The sequence below is a fragment of the Pteropus vampyrus genome, unplaced genomic scaffold (genome assembly GCF_000151845.1).
Source record: "Pteropus vampyrus isolate Shadow unplaced genomic scaffold, Pvam_2.0 Scaffold22, whole genome shotgun sequence".
In the NCBI taxonomy this organism is placed as follows: Eukaryota; Metazoa; Chordata; class Mammalia; order Chiroptera; family Pteropodidae; genus Pteropus; species Pteropus vampyrus.
Window position 1 is genome coordinate 2,051,452 of NW_011888803.1, and position 15,254 is coordinate 2,066,705.

The following is a 15,254-nucleotide window of genomic DNA, read 5'->3' on the forward strand; positions in this document are numbered from 1 at the left end:
GTAAATAATCAGCTACCATGTTCTATTATCAAGTTGTTTTATATTTTAATTTTCTGGAAGACAATTTTATTTTACAATGTAAACCCATAATAAAATAACTTCTATATTAAAAAGTCTTTCAATATTTTAGAAAAGAGACAAAACACTCCCTTAAAATATTCATCAACGTACATTTATTTTTTTATTGAGGAAACCATAATCAATACAAAATTACAGCAAACATGTGCCCTTTTACAATGTCATTAAAACAAACTCTAAACCACAGTTTGTAAAGTATTCAATTTACCTCAAGTCCAAGCTGCATCTCCCTAAGACACTGTTCCCATCACAGTAGCCATTTAAAGCCAATCTTCTTTTTACACACGGGTAGTTTCTGTAGAGAACACTTTTCTCAGGACGAAAATGCATCGAGCATGCATAAGAAAAAATATAGATATATGCGCAAATACATTTAAGAGTTTCTATAGGGGTATCAATGAAGAAAATAAAACCCTGGGATTTATTTGCTTCTTAGAAGCACCAATTTAAAAAATCCCTCAGAACTTTATACTGTGGCAAGAAAACTCAGAGACTAAACAAAAAATACGGTTATTTTCAGAGTCAGAATTATCTTTAACTAGGTATTGTTAAAATACATTTTAAAATGAGGCAGAACTTAGAAATTTAAAAATAAGACATCCTCATTGATTAGTAATTTCTACATCCCTATTCTAGACAACAGATAACTTTGCAGATAGAACTGATTTTTCTGGAAGAGTATTCACAAATGAAATGTAACTCTTTCTGCATATATTCCTATTTCCCTCTTAAGGTACTCAGCTACTCCTACCCAAACCCACCCTTATGAATTAACTACACGTCTAAGGATATATTCTACAATGTTTATAAACAACTACTAGTATTAACTCACTAGATTTAGTATTAAAAGCATTTTCATTAAAAATAAAAACATACTTCTCATTTCTAAAAGAAACATCAAACCATAAGAATTCTATCACCACACTAAGATATCTTAATAAAAAAAAAAAACATTGTCAAGTTTTTTAAGTGCGAAATAAATCAGTTCAATTTCAATCTAAACATTGTTTTTACCACTCCTAACATCCACTGCATTCAAATCAACTGGCTCACCTTTTCTGCTTTCCATTTATTTCAAGGTTAAGATTATCTCCATTTAAAAACGCTTGCAGTATCAGTGAAGGCTTATGGTAATGAATAAAAAATTCATGAGATAGAAACAATGCCTCAATATCTATTGGCATTCATCTATTATTTTTTATAAAAATGCAAACTACAGCTAACCCAAACTTGACAAGCTCTTTAGGTTCAAAGAGCTCCTTTATATTATAAATCTTAACAAACCTATCATCAACTATTAAAACATAAACACATAAATGTGGTGCAGTAACTACATATCTTATGAAATTCAACAGTTCATGGAACATTTAAGAGCAAAGTGAATAGCACTTTAAAATGAAAAGTGATCAAAAGCAGGTACATTACACCCTCTACCATATTATGTATGGGAATACATTTCATATTTCTCAATTATGATTTGCCAATTTTACCTTCTACATTGAGCCCTTCTATGGTCCATGCTCATCGGCTCACCAATGGCATACACTCAAAGGATTCCTCTTTATGGGTAACTATCTCAGGACCTGATTTTATGAGCTATGATTTGGTGCTTGCAGCATCTTCAGCACTGTGTGTGAAAATGAAGGCAGTATTTTTGAATATTTTTCTTTGTTGTAGAGATAAGCAGGAGTTTTAAAAGGATCAGCACATTTTAGAAATCGAATAAACAAAACTGATATGATGCTGCTTTAATACATCCATCTTAACTCAAAATATGTACCAGTTAAAATCATCTATAACAACACACAAACATTTTAAACTGGCAAAAAAAATGCAGTGTCAGTTATTAAATTGTAAATCAGAAAAATATTGGTTGCTATACAGATTATGAAAGGTTATTTGCTATACAGTTAACATTTCACTGATGCACATGCCTTTTATCAAAACACACTGCCAGTATTCTTTATAATTTTTTCCTTTTTCAGTGTATATAAAAGTTATAAAAACTGAATTGTCTAAAAAAAAGTCATAATAAAACTCTCACTCATAATGTCTTTACTGAATTACTATAGTTCAAGAATAAGAAAAAAATTAAGACTCCATAGCTTTGGAAGGCAAAGAAAATGTCCTGTCAATCTTAAACAGATTGTGAAGGCTGTTGAAGTTTCTGACCAAGTGATTTCCTAAATCTTGAAATCTATGTAATTGTCCTTTCTTTTACCAATTCTTCCATATTTGTGAAAAGATTACAAAAGTTTGGATGTAGTTCAATTATAGCAGCAATCTACTCATCATTTAATTAAAAAACTAAAATAAAAAAAACATTACCCAGAAATGTAAACAGTTGTTTGAACAACTTACAGACTTTCCACTGAAATGGTAGCATAAATAACAAAATACATTTGGGGGAAGCAGTAGCAGATTGCTTTTGAATACACAACCACAAAAACCTCACAGGGACAACATTAATGTACTGAAATATTTATTTATATATGTCCTTAGGTTGTGCTTACCTGTTGCTTTTTGCAGCAGAACCTAAGGTGGAAGGTCTGGGAAGGCACTGTGAAGTATAAATAATTGCACTGTTTGCAATTAATAAAGATTTTAAACTTTAAATGAATCAAAATCAACAGCCTCCAATTTGTGAGTTATGATACTGAATTCAACTGAACTACTTCTTTAGTTTAATTAATAAATGCACCACTTTCCTAAAGGTCATCTATAAAACAGTATCATGCAAAATACTGAAATCGTTCATGTCAAAACCCTACTCTTAACGATAACAGATAACTCCTTAACTATTAACTTCACACTAGAACTACATATTCACATCTAAATAAGGGTAAGGGAAGTCACTCTAAGTTCTATATAACAATCAAAACATTTCAAACTATCTATAATGAACTGTACTAATTTTCTACCCTATAGGTAATCTTGACATTTATGTTATTGTACGTCCTCCTTTATAGTATATTCAGAACAAATGGTGCTCCCCATCAATGAAAGAAATATATTTTATGAAATGGTGTTAAAACTGCTACAATGCTTAATATATTTGCAAACTAAAAACCACTTCTTTCTGATACATTTCAAGTCTTTCATTATTAATATAGGATATGCATATTTACAATGAAAAACAATGTATTTTAGGAGCACCAATTGAGTAATACTATTCAACTCAGTTAATGATCAGTTTTCTTTAGCTATAGCTAAAGCATATGAAAAATACTTACCCATTAAGCTCACTTAAAAAAAAATACAGACCTATGTATTACTCTATGTTAAATTAAGAAGCAGTTATGGTTTTCCAAGATATCAGCACTGTATTCCAACATAATATTCACACAAAGTATGGCATTTACATTATGTGGAACATTGACAAAAAGATACTGTTGCAGTTCATCAATTTGTCATTCCGATGTACTTACAGTGCAATGCTCCTTGAAGGAACACAATCAAGGATGATACACAGCACAGTCCTCCTCACCCCTACAGAGCTAGTTCTATACTGGCTGGATCAAACCTGCACTTCAACAGACAATGGCAAGACAGACTGTATTTGCATGTACTCTAATATATTAATATGCAAAGAGCCAACAAATATGCAAAGAGTAAAACAATGGATTTCAACAAAATATCAGAACTTCAGCATGAGTGTTATAGAGTAATAAAATGATTTCAAGTACATAAAAAATTAAGTTGATTCAATGATTGGACTTGTGCATTTACGAAACAAAGCTTATCTATACTGCAAAAAGAAAAAAAAGAAAAAAGCTTGAACATTTCCACACCCCAATAATGTTTCAATGGCAGATGCACTGTAGCTCTATTTTTTGCATACTATTCACTTTTCTACCCTAAATTTAGGAAAAAAACACACTAATATTGTATACATTAAAAGAGATGCTTTACATGAAAAAACTGTTCTTATTAGACTACTCATATTTACTATCTGAAAACTGTTTAAAATCAGTTACGCTGAAAGAGTCTTGGAAATCAAGTAATTATCAAATTAAGAACAGAAAGGTTAACTGTTATAGCAGCAATACAGGTCTGAAACAGTGGTCATGTATAAAAGGAAATTTCACTGTTAATGCAATGGAAGTATGCCAAAAGATCATTGTACACACATGCAGTTTTTCATCAAACAGAAGGAAAAAAAATGAAGATATCAGGATTACTTGTGCTGAAACAGCCAAATACAATGAATAGAAAAGATCCTCCAATCTACTACTATACTGCAAGGGGGAAAAAACATGCCAGTGTTTAAAAACTCAATATTTCATGGGGAAAGCTTATATATTTGTGTATATGTATCTTAATTTATCATTGCTAAGAAATCATGAATCTTTTAAATACCCACATATCCAACTTACCGACACAGGAGGTTTCATATCATTTATTGTAAAGCACAAAACAGGCATTTTAAAAGTGAAAGTATACATTGAAAAAGTACATTTATATCACAAAGCATTGACCACATAATAGTTGCAAATACATTTGCTGGAATGTGTACATCTACACTAAATACTAAAAACAAACCAATTTTCATTTCTACACAGAAATATTAACCTCCTATCAGTAGTGATAGATATTTTGTACATTTTCCAAAAAAAAAAAAGAAAAAAGAAAAAAAAAAAAAAACCACTATTATAAACCAAAAACAAAATTAAGATCTTCATCAAGTCGTCTGCATCCATATATTTAACAAAGGTATTTTTCCCCCACACAATGAAGCAAATACTGTATTGTCCACTTCTTATTATTGGCCCTGTGCAGAAGAGATACATAAGAAATACACAAAAAGTTAAAGAAAATCCTTTAAATGGAGCTAATTCAGGAGTGAATCCTTTAAGAAAGAAAAACTGGTTAATATAAATGATGGTGGCTTCTTGCATGATTTGCAAATCCCTGGGGGAAAAAAATTTATTTTTAAAATCAAAGGCATTACAGAAGTATTCAGCACTCAGATGCCAGAAAACATTATAAAAAACAAACAAACAAAAAACCCCAAACACACCACAGTCCTTCATTTAGTTATACTTTGCCAGATAAAAATAAAAAAAGGCAAACATAATCCCAAACAGACAAAACAGTAAACATGCAGAAAACATGATCAGAGTTTTCAACACATTAGCAAATTTATTATACCTGAGGTGCTGGAGGATGCTGTGGCATTCCCTGGGGACTTGTCTGGGCATAGTAGGCTGCTTGTTGTCTATAGTACTCAGCCCAGGCTGCACTATAATCTGGCTGACCACCTGGTGGAGCACCAGTAGGCGCAGGAACTGCTTGACCTTTGAGAAAAAAGAACAACTTTGTTGCTTGTAACCACAAGTAAAAGCCCAAAAGAATCTCATTTCTAATAAAGACAATACCTTGCTTCTTGTAATATTCATCCCAAGCCTTTGAATAATCCTGTGTCTGCCCTTGTTGACCTAAAAAAAACCCCCTCAATTTTAATACAAAATTATATCCACTGTAAGTACAGCTTATTAAAGACAAAAGCAGAGGATCAGAATTGCTCCTGTTTTAAGTATTCACCAGTGTCAGAAAATTAAATTTAAAAAATCAGACTATTCTTTATTTTTTTCCCTTAATCACTATTAACAAAAAAAGAAAAAAAAATCATACATATAGTTTTAGCTAAGGTAAAGATTTAGGCATAATGCTGATTCAACTACAGAATTTATAAACTATTAATGTTCTAAACTGAGTTTGGAAAGCACTTCATGGCCAACTGTAATAAAAAAATGAAAAAAGTGCTATATGTAAGTCTATGGTTCTCTGGCAGTGATGGGAGGGCGCACTATTTTTTGGGTCTCTTATCATTTGGATCTGTTACAGCGTAGGTTTTAAATAAAATGCATATTCTCAAGAGAAAATTTTTTTTTGAGAAATAAATCCACTTAAAAGCTATTACATAAAGGACTATTATTTTATGATCTGGCCAAAATTTCCTGCTTAGTGACCTATAAACTATGTACACATAAAGATCAGTTTTAAGAAACTCTTTAGTAAGATTTTAAAAGTTTTAATGTGTTCAAACTACAACATAATTTTACTAAAATAACCTGATGAAAGACATAAAGAACAATTACTGAAGAGGTTCTAAGCAATGGGATCAATAAAACGAAACTCAAGAGTTTTCATGAGCAGATCTTTTACTAAGCAAGGCAACTTTCCTGAGTTGAGACTAAAGAGACATAACCACCAAATACAATGCATGTACCTTGAATGGGCTCTGAACTAAAATAAAACATAAAAACAAAATTCCTACACACTAAAAGCCAAAAAAGACATTTTTCTTTCAACCGGGGAAATTTAAATATGTTGATATTATTAAAATAATTTACTTAAAGCAAACAATCTGCAACTTACTTTGAAATGCCTCAGGCACAAAAATGTATATGCACACAAAGTACATATGACAAATTTTTTTAAAAATGGTAAATCTGGGTGGGAAATATAAACACGGATATTTGCTGTACTAGTTCCACAAAATATGTTTTCTTATTTAGGTCCTTTATTTGAGCAAAATTTTATTTAGCTTGTAATTCACTTGGCTTTATAAAATTATAGCTAAAAAAACCCCAGACATATAGAAAGCTATGTTTTGCTAAATGTTGCCAATAAGGCAACTTTATATAGTTATGCACTACCTGACATATTGGACAATGGACTGCACATATGCTGGTGGTATAGCCATATAGCCTAGGTGTGTAATAGGCTATACATCTAGGATTGTGTAAATACACTCTATGATGTTCATACCACAATGAAATCCCCTAGTGATGAATTTTTCAGAAAGTAAGTGGTGCATGACTTAAGTTTCAGAAAGTAGTCTATCACCATCATAAAACTGGTCAACTAAAAGCAACTGAGTGAATAAACATTTAAGATTTATGACTAACTTTAAAAATGCAAGAACCCTCCTTCTCTGGGAAAAAGCACAGAGTAATCCCATATACTGTAAACAAAATTCTCCTATTTTTGTTTTCCATAACTCTTTTCAAAAAGGACACTGGTATAACATTTTGATCTTATGAGACACAATTCAAGCAAATTTGAAACAGCTGTCGATACTTAAAGACAACTGCCAAATACTCCGAGGTACCAAAGGTAATAAAACCACATAATGTCTCTTACAAACTGCACACTTGAAACCAAACCTGGTTAAAGAAGCAACAATTTCCACTTCAGGTTTACAGAAGGAAGTAGACCTCATTGCTAAGAGATACTCATTTTAGAGGCAAAATAACAATATAAGATGGCAAAAACAGGGAGATGCATGAAGAAAATTCCTCAAACTCAAATGTTACCTAAAAAAAACAACCCTCCCAAACACAAATATCCCTGTGAGAAAACACTTGGTAAGTCGTCAACATTTGACATTCTAATCCTAAAGGCATCTAAGAAAAACTCATTCCACTCCTCCAATATGAAGGGTTTAAATGTGATTCATTTTGCCCAGCTGAAAGTAGGGAAAAACTCTTCCTATCTAATCCACTTATGACTTGGCTCTCCCCTAGCCCCTTGTGCCTCTCTCTCCCTTTTAGATATGCCCTTAACTTGCTCTCTTTATTATTTTCCTCAGTTCAAAAACCATTTTGATGCTGGTTTAGCAGAGCATTACTAATATTCACATATGGCTTTATAATGTATAAAGTTTTAATTTCATTTCATCTAAGAGACTGACTTGCTTTTGAACACTCAATAGAAATGAAAAAACTCTAGAATACTGCAAAAAAAAAGGAAAAAGAGATTGAGACTTGCTCTATAGTTCACATGTAACATTCTATTTACAGTCCATGAGTTAGCTTTGCTTAAGTAAGAGTTTCACTGTTATCTCTATACACTGACATCTTTCCTACAACCACTCTCTCCCTGCTCTTTAGGCTTAAAGTATCATATGCTAAAGGTTAAGAGTCTACCATATCGGTGCTTAACATTACAAGGGACTTCCTCAAGTCACAGTTTTCCCAAAATGCCTTCACTTCCCCTCTTCCAAATAAAATTCGCCATCCCTATTTTGTAAACCTATTTGTTCTCTTTAGGGTGTTTACTTATTTACAAGTTTCCTGTCATTCTTTATACGATTTAAAATTTCCTTCTTTAACCTTCTAGAATATCATCTTTAAGAATTTCCTAAATTCTCTTAGTAGTAACCCTAGGAAATTTACAATTGAGAAAACAAAACTAATTTAAAAAATTAACCCACATCTGTTAACAGTTTATTTACTAATAAACAAACAATGAGAAATTTATTTAGTGTCAGTGGGGATTTTCTGTTCTTATCAGGAAAAGCTATCAGGCTCCAAAAGTTGAAAGAGCCTTCCTCATTTGAAGAGAAAACTGAATTGGGAATCAGGATATCCAGAATCTCAGGAAATCCTAGCTCTGCCACTGGAAGAGTAAAACTTAGCCTTTCCAAATTAGAGAGTTAGACTTGAATATAAAGACCTTTGTTTTGTCTCCCTGATATTTTATTACTCCTTTCTTTCCATTTAAAAATCTTAAAGACTGAACTATTTTAGTTTTATGCTATAAGGTCTCTTATTTGTGGTTATCTTATTAAAAAGATAGTAAGGATGAGTAATGCACCTAGAAAAAATCAGAGTAGTGAAGCAACCAATCATTTACAAAAAGAACATTGATAGGAAAAAGTAAATTGACCTAGTAGCTATCATTAAAGACCTGACAACTTAATATTGTTTTGTTTAAGATTTACACATAAGAGGGTATCACTCAACTGGTACACTGCTCATAAATTAACAGCTAATCATTGTAGTGCTACAGAAAAATACACAACTGAAAAGAAAGTGGGATTGAAGGGGTTAAGGAAGACCTTCAGTCAAACAGTGTTATAAAACAAATCATACTCATTCCCCAGTAATTACCTAAGTCCACCAAGACACCTGAGGCCTTTGTTTTTACCCACTTTTAATAATGTAGGGAACATCTCTGGCATATTATCCATTGAGAAAATACAAATTGGACCTAATGATTTTTAACCTAGACATGCACTAATCTTTAAAATATTGTTGCTATTTCATTAAAGTTAAGGTGATCAGAGGTCTTGACTACTATATTGTCACAAAAGGATTATTAAGAGCATTCACAATTACTCCAAAAAGCATTCCAGTCTGGACAATAGATTATGTGATCACGCTAATTAGAGTATACTGTTTCAAGGTTAAAGGGTCTTTAAAATGTTTCTTTTTACAGAATTTCGGCTGTTGTAGACCTGCCTAAAATAAGCCAGGTCACAAAAACATAAATGCACTAATCTGTTACAGCCTCTAGAATAACATACAGCATGACTTTTCTAGAAAGTCATTCTAACAGGAAAAATTTTTCTTTAAATAGAAATCAGCTGTATAAAACATCCTTATCCGCATATATATGTACTTTTATGTAAAAAATGATTAATGTAATTACCCTTCTGGAAATTTTCTTTCTGTGGAAAAGTACAGTCTTTGACAAAGAAAACATTAAAATTCACGTCGAGAATCTCAAGTAGGCTGACAAAATTCTACCATCTATATACTTTCTATGCCGGCAAGGATAGGCAAGTTTATCTACTTAGCTTTTTCATTTATGACAACTGTCTATGGTATAAATTGTGTTATCTATAACTATGAGTATAAGCATCTTAAAACAAAACGAACAAAAAAAAATTACTTGTACAGAAGTATAACATCAAGTTCCAAATGGTCCCTGAGAAAAGCAAATCATGGAGCCAAGTTTGGGACTTAAGCTCTCTTAGAGTTCAAATTATGGCTCTACCACTTAGTTGTGTGACCTGGTTTTCAATCTGTACATGTGAAATGTCAGTGAAGACGATTCTTTTCATTCACAGCAGTGTTAACATATTTACAAAGTACTTGATTAATAACTGTACCCATTAGAATATAATAACCAGAAGGGCAGGACTCCTAGCTGTTATGCCCGTAATCACATTATTAGCATCTATCACTATGATTGGCATATAGTATATCCTCTATAGTTACTAAATGAAAATGGTCTTTCTGGATATTTTTCCTCTTTCATATATGCAAATGTTAAGTGTTTAACTTCCTGTCATTATAAGTTACTTATCTGCTTATTTTGCAGCAAAAATACAGTAGTCTCTCCTTATCTGCAGTCAAACATGGTCAGAAATAATGGAAAGTTCCTGAAATAAACAGTTCCCATTCTAAATTGCACACTATTCTGAGTAGCATGATGAAATCTGGAGATATCCCAACTCCATCCCATCCAGGATGTGAACCATTCCTTCGTCCAGTGTATCCACACACTGTACATGCTACTGCCAGTCACTCAGTAGCTGTCTTTGTTATGAGAGTAATACACAGTACTGTAAGTGCTTGTGTTTAAGTAATCCTTATTTATACTGTTGTAATAGTTCCATTATGTAATTATTGTTGTTGACCTCTGTGCCGAATTTATAAATTAAACGATATCACGTGTATGTATATATAGGAAAAATCAGTTGTATCTTCAGTTACAGGTATCCACTGGGGGGGCAGAGGGGGAGGGGTCTTAGAATGCATACCCTGAAGGAGGACACTAACACAATACTAACAAACAATTTTTACTTGGAATTCTAGAATTTCACCTATTCCATTTAGGCTACTAACATATATAAAACTGTCTTTGGCAAAAGTGTAGATTCAATATCATAGGTGCAGAAATTTTTAGTTTCAATTAGTAAGTGGTTGGCAAATGAATTTAGAAAGTTTCCTTGTTTTATAACCACAAATTTAAGAATTATTATTTGTTAACGACCTTGATACATCTGAAAGTTCAGTGATTTTGGAATGCATTCCTGCTCAATTATTCTCTTCCTTACGATTTTAAAAATAACCAATAAAACAAATCCAAGGTAAAAAAACATGGTACAAACATGCTTTTATCGAAATCTTCAACCTTTTACTGTGATATTTACTACATGTATTTGATTACATGTATAAAAAAAGAAAGGTAGAACATACCCATTTTCTTGTAGTATTCTTCCCAAGCCTTGGTATAATCAACCTGTCCAGCTGGAGCTGGATTCTGCTGATCTCCTTGTTCAAAAAAAAAAAAAAAAAATAAGATTAAGGTCTTTAAAAGGCAATTTTGGCTCTTTCCTTCTGTGAGTGCAGGAGTTGGAAGTGGCCTGCCCTAGGGAGTGAAGAAGTGGTGTGACAGTGGCATCCCTGCTGGTGCCAAAGATATAGGACACTGGGATACAGAGTTGGTAGACAGAGAAAATGATCTATGTATTTGGAAGAGCAGTCACATTGAGTAAGTGAATTCACTTGTCAAATCAGGAAACACACCAAGGATACCAGGTCCTTCCCTATTTATAAATTTAAAAAGGGAAAAAGCTAGGAAGAAGCTTAAAGTGTAAGAAAAGTAACTGCAAGCGATATAAATACATAGTTTAAAAGTAAAAAAGTACTTTAAGAATGACTGGAATGTCAAAAAAGAGAGAGGAGCCATCTTGAAGGTACTCCTGACTGGCCAAATCTAGGACAATCTGATAATTAAAATAATATAGTCTAAAATACAACCTAGTGAATAAAACAAGAATCTGTATTGATGGGAAAAAAGCTCTTCCATTTAATAAAATACTAAATAATAAATGTAAAGTAAAATGATGGAAATATAAATTACCATAATTATAGCTGTACTGGATAGGTGTTAATCGATGAAGGCTAAAGCCAATGGGTAGTTCAATGACACAGTAGTATAGTTTAGCTCTCCAAAAAATATTAATTTCAAAGAAGAAAATGGCGTTTTTCTATATAGAAACCTGGCAGACACCAACATGACCAAGTCACCATGTTTACCATCTCCAGGTATAAAATAGGTCAGCACTGTTACTACCCCTGATTTATCACACTAAGAAGAGCATATCATCATTTCTGAGGTATTCTTGCCATACAGAAAGCAGGCCCTCATGATAATGACCTCATCTTCATGACAAAGGTTAAAGGAACCTAGACTGACTGATAATCATCCCACAAAACAAAAGGTCTGTACTCTTTATGACCTGAAGACTTGAGGATTTTTCCTGAATGGTGGGATAAACAGTAAAATTAAGGGCTGTGCACTGGATAATGATGTATCAATGTTAATTAACGGATGTGGAGGGCTATATGATGGTGAGGGATTTTTGGAGTAATACAGAAAGGAGTATTCAAAGGTAGTGGGGCATCATTTCTACAGCTTGGTCATAAATGGCTCTGACAAAGACTAATGACAATGGACACAGACACATAAGATGGTGATGGAGCAAATGGGGTTGAGGGGATAAAACCCTGACAGCTAGGTTATATAGGTGTTCTTGTTCTCTAATGTATCTTAAAACTTTTATGAAAGTTTGCAATTACGCTGAAGTAACTTATTTTTATAAAGAAAGTTTGCTTCCTGAAGCTATAACTAAGTATTAGGATTTTTTAGGTATTACACATTAATGTATTTCACATATAATTCCAACTTTTCAGTTTTATATAGAAAAGAAATTCTTTAGTTACCATAGTTACCTTGTCCATTGGTTTGGGTTGTAGTTGGTGCACCAGCCGGAGCTGCAGGTGGTGGCTGTGCTTGCTGTTGATAATAGTGAGCATAATATGCAGCCCAAGCTGCTGAATTTGGATCCGTTCCTGCCTTAGCTAGAATAAACACAAGTTCAGTGTTTACATCTAGTCCATAATCTCTCTCTCATGCATGCAGACACACACACATATACCCTTACCACATCCAGCACTATACGGACTCAAAATTTAACTGGACATCAAAAGCTGTAAGTGAAAACCTTCAAATTCTATTCATTTCATTGTCATCCTTAGCTTTTATTATAGAAAACCAAGGCTCAGAGATGAAGTGACTTTCCTAGGTCCTAGAAAACTAGTGGGTGGCAGAACTGGGATAAGAATAAAGATCTTCTGGCTTCAAATCCAGGGCTTTATATTAAATCATCTTGTGCATTTGCTCTAAATCAGTTTTGCCTCAAGCACAGCAGTTCTATGCGGCAGATGACTAAAGGAAAGGATTTCTAGGGACTAACCTGTACAAAAAACCCCACAATTATTTTAGAACTATGAACCCTGTCCTGTCTTGTTTCCATAAAAAGACAAATTAAAATTCTTGGAAAAAGGAATAAATTAACCACACTTCATCATATCTCAGTGATTATCCTAAAACATACACTTGATGTCATATCTCTACTTGAAAGTCTTCATTTATTCCCTGTCTTTAGGACTGTCAAAACTTTTAAGAACAGCTTATCATTCCATTTCTTTAATGATCTGGACTCCCTGAGTTCATCCTTTCCATTCCAGCCTCATCTTCCCTCATTGTCAATATTTTCCAACACTCATGTTCTGGTCACAGAAAAACAGCTTGTACTTTTCAAAAGTTACCATGCTCATATGTGGGCCTTGGAGCGTGTTATGCTTCCTCTGCACTCAGCTCACTCCCACTCATCCTTCATAAGAATCAACTGATGCATTAACAGTGTGAGATCTCTCAGTCAGAAACAGAAATTCTTATTGATTCTGTCCTTTACACTAGAAGTTATCATTTGATATTATATCTTTACTAGTTTATATCCTCAAGAAAAATGCAATTTCCTTAGCCAAAGTCCATATTATCTGTTTATAGCCTTAGTCTCAAATAGGTAGCAGTTCTCAGCTGCTTAATAAAGGTTAATGAAATTTTGAGAAAAAGAGCAAAGATTTCTAGTGACACAATTTCTAAGCTGACAGAATTATAAGGCATTATGCCACTCTCCTAACTTTTCTCAAGTAATAAAAGTATTGCTATTCTATGTTGAATATTTGTCTTAATAGTGTATTTAGTGTAATAGTGTATTACCTGTATTCTAATTAATGAAAATATGTTCACGTGATATCACGTTTGGATAGAGCAAGTGAGATAAGACTTTAGGAAGTGATATTTGTACTCCTGAATGAACCTTGTACAAAAAACCAGTCTTAAAAATGCATTAAAGCAACAATTAAAAAAAAAAAAAAAAAGACTGTACAAAAGAAAACAAGCTTCATATTTACATATAACACACAAAACTTACTAATATTTAACATAATATTTGTGAATGAGTTTTATATATAAAAAAGATTTAGAGGGGTTCAAAACTTGCTTGCTATAGCACAATTAGTAAGTTGTAGGACTACTATTTCTCTAGGTATATTTCGCTTTGAGGTCTAAGTTCTTGACTATGAACTAGAAATCCTTAGGTTCAGAGAATATGACTTGTCAATATAGGGCCATATTTAAATACCACAGTGTTTAATCAAATTCACTAAAACTGTTTTAAGTCAATTACTTGGTTTTAACATAATGCTAAATCTAATATAAGGAATATCTAACCCAAGCTGCTATCTTTTAGCTAAATGGGTTTTCCTTCCTAAAGGCAATGCTGGAAACCATATTTATTAAAAAATTCTTACAGTGGTGACTTCACTACTACTATAAGTGGAAAAATGAGATTGATAGACTTCATTCCCATAATTTTTCTCAATCATGCTCCCTACCCAACAGTTCTCATAGGTGCAATCCTGCAGATCTAAGTTACTCAATATAAATCTATCCCTTGCACAAATTCTTCAATCTCTTGAATGGTGATTTCTCCGCTTAATCACACCATCCCAATTAGCTTACAAGAGAGAGGGAAAAAAGGTCTTTTCACTCTTAAAAGACTAACTTTTGACTACTATATAATAAACCATATTTGATCCTTCTTCTGTAAGTCTTTCTACTGTGGTGCTGCCAATACTTGGAGTTGGCTACAGAATGTAAACTCATCTTTGCATACCCAGATCCTAGCACACTCAAGTTGTTTCTTGAATGAGCAGAAGTTGTGGTTATTTGGTGACTGCCATATTGTGCCATCATATTCCAAAGAACACACTACCTAAGAAATTAAAGTATGTTATAATATAGGGCCACATTTAAATACCAGAATGTTTAATAAAGTTCATTAAAACAATCTCATTTAAATCACTTATTTTAGTTTAAAATATACTAGTGTGGAAAGGAATCCATATATTCAGTACCTTCCTTGAAACTACTCCAGTGAAAGAGGCCTAAAAGGTAGGTAGTAGGTGAGAAAAAAGGATCATAAACAAATGTTAATTGGTGTCAGTAAATGCCCCTTTGACTAC

General features: G+C 32.8%; 1 protein-coding gene across 17 annotated transcripts in view; it reads right to left on the bottom strand.

Annotated features, from left to right (window-relative positions):
- Nucleotides 1-150: 150 nt before the first annotated feature.
- The window catches only part of FUBP1 (far upstream element binding protein 1), a 32,473-nt gene continuing 17,369 nt past the window's right edge, over nt 151-15,254 (bottom strand). For 3 of the 17 annotated variants that reach the window (XM_023528034.1, XM_023528033.1, XM_023528044.1), the window contains exons 18-22: nt 12,606-12,743; nt 11,076-11,150; nt 5,457-5,516; nt 5,230-5,375; nt 4,849-4,989 (exon numbers count right to left, since the gene is read on the bottom strand). In XM_023528034.1, coding sequence (XP_023383802.1) covers nt 4,948-4,989; nt 5,230-5,375; nt 5,457-5,516; nt 11,076-11,150; nt 12,606-12,743 — 461 coding nt within the window. In that variant the 3' untranslated portion in view covers nt 4,849-4,947. Of the gene's footprint in view, nt 4,990-5,229; nt 5,376-5,456; nt 5,517-11,075; nt 11,151-12,605; nt 12,744-15,254 lie in introns of all 17 variants that reach the window. The other 14 variants (XM_023528036.1, XM_023528041.1, XM_023528040.1 and 11 more) reach the window with 10 other exon arrangements.